The sequence below is a fragment of the Aplysia californica genome, unplaced genomic scaffold, assembly GCF_000002075.1.
Source record: "Aplysia californica isolate F4 #8 unplaced genomic scaffold, AplCal3.0 scaffold00103, whole genome shotgun sequence".
In the NCBI taxonomy this organism is placed as follows: Eukaryota; Metazoa; Mollusca; class Gastropoda; order Aplysiida; family Aplysiidae; genus Aplysia; species Aplysia californica.
In genome coordinates this window covers 486,222-487,319 of record NW_004797373.1, presented here as the reverse complement: position 1 = coordinate 487,319, position 1,098 = coordinate 486,222, and the positions used below count along the sequence as shown (strand labels likewise).

Below are 1,098 nucleotides of genomic sequence, written 5' to 3'. Positions count from 1 at the left end.
TCCTCACCTCACCTCACCTCACCTCACCTCACCTCACCTCACCTCACCTCACCTCACCTCATCCCCAGCACTCTGCACCAGATTATGGGCTAGACAAACCGATCGTCGTTGGAGAGTTTGCTGTAAAGTACGGAGGCGGTGGCATGACGACAAACGAGTTGTTCTCCTACGCCTACACCCACGGCTACGCTGGGGCCTGGTCATGGCAGCTTTCCGAGAATGGCCCTGAACAGTTGGCCGCCATAACACACATCAAAGACTTCACTGGAAATGGAAACATTACTATTCACCTCTGAACTCTACTGTCATTTGAGGCTTCGCGAAAACTCCACTAGAAAACCGAAGAGCTTGTTGTGGGGTATGAGTGTTGTAAACACCACCATCGACCTCTGTCTCAAATTCTCAAATCAAGTGGATGGGCCTCAAGAATTACGTTGCTATATTTTTAGTTGTGTTAAAGCCATGCCTTGCCTTATCTTCTGTGACACCCGATCCTACGAATATGCCGTGAGTGTCATCAGAAGAATAAATAGCGTGATGCTGCATCATTTTTCTTCATTTCAGTGTTGTTGTTGTTGTTGTTTTCTCGTTACGCGTACAAGGAGATATCAGTTATTTAACTTAAAAGATTTCTGAAAAAAAAATAATTTTAAATCAAGGTTACCCAGGAAAAGGAAATATGCAGCTTTTGTTGATATTAGCCTGCCAAAATACTGTCACGTTTTGAAAAAGTATAGGACAGAGGGACCTTGCTAGTCATATCTAACTCAGGCTGAGAGGGCTGCGTTATCCTAGTGGAAAGACCAAGACATTAATACGAAATCCTCCCTACACGAACTTGGGTCTCCTGTGTGCTGCAACGAAACGCCTAGCCTCTGCACCGGGGACACCGGCCGGTAGTGAGTACTTTCGTCCGGTTGACCCAAATCACAGCTGCTGAAGTAGCCCGAACGTACGCCTTCTGGTTCGTCAACATTGTGTTTCGTGTTCGTAAACTTTATGAGAAAATGTACATCGGGTCTGAAAGTACTTGAAGGAAGGACTTCGATTCGGACCTGAAGGAAATGGGATACAGCTTGACAGAGGTGCGTGCAGACT

General features: G+C 46.1%; 1 protein-coding gene across 1 annotated transcript in view; it reads left to right on the top strand.

Annotated features, from left to right (window-relative positions):
* LOC101848426 (mannan endo-1,4-beta-mannosidase) overlaps positions 1-558 on the top strand; it is a gene marked incomplete in the record, with an annotated part of 14,029 nt that extends 13,471 nt beyond the window's left edge. The window contains 1 exon segment of the mRNA XM_013080867.1: positions 69-558. Within this exon segment, the coding sequence (XP_012936321.1) occupies positions 69-296 (228 nt within the window).
* Between the last annotated feature and the right edge of the window lie 540 nt (positions 559-1,098).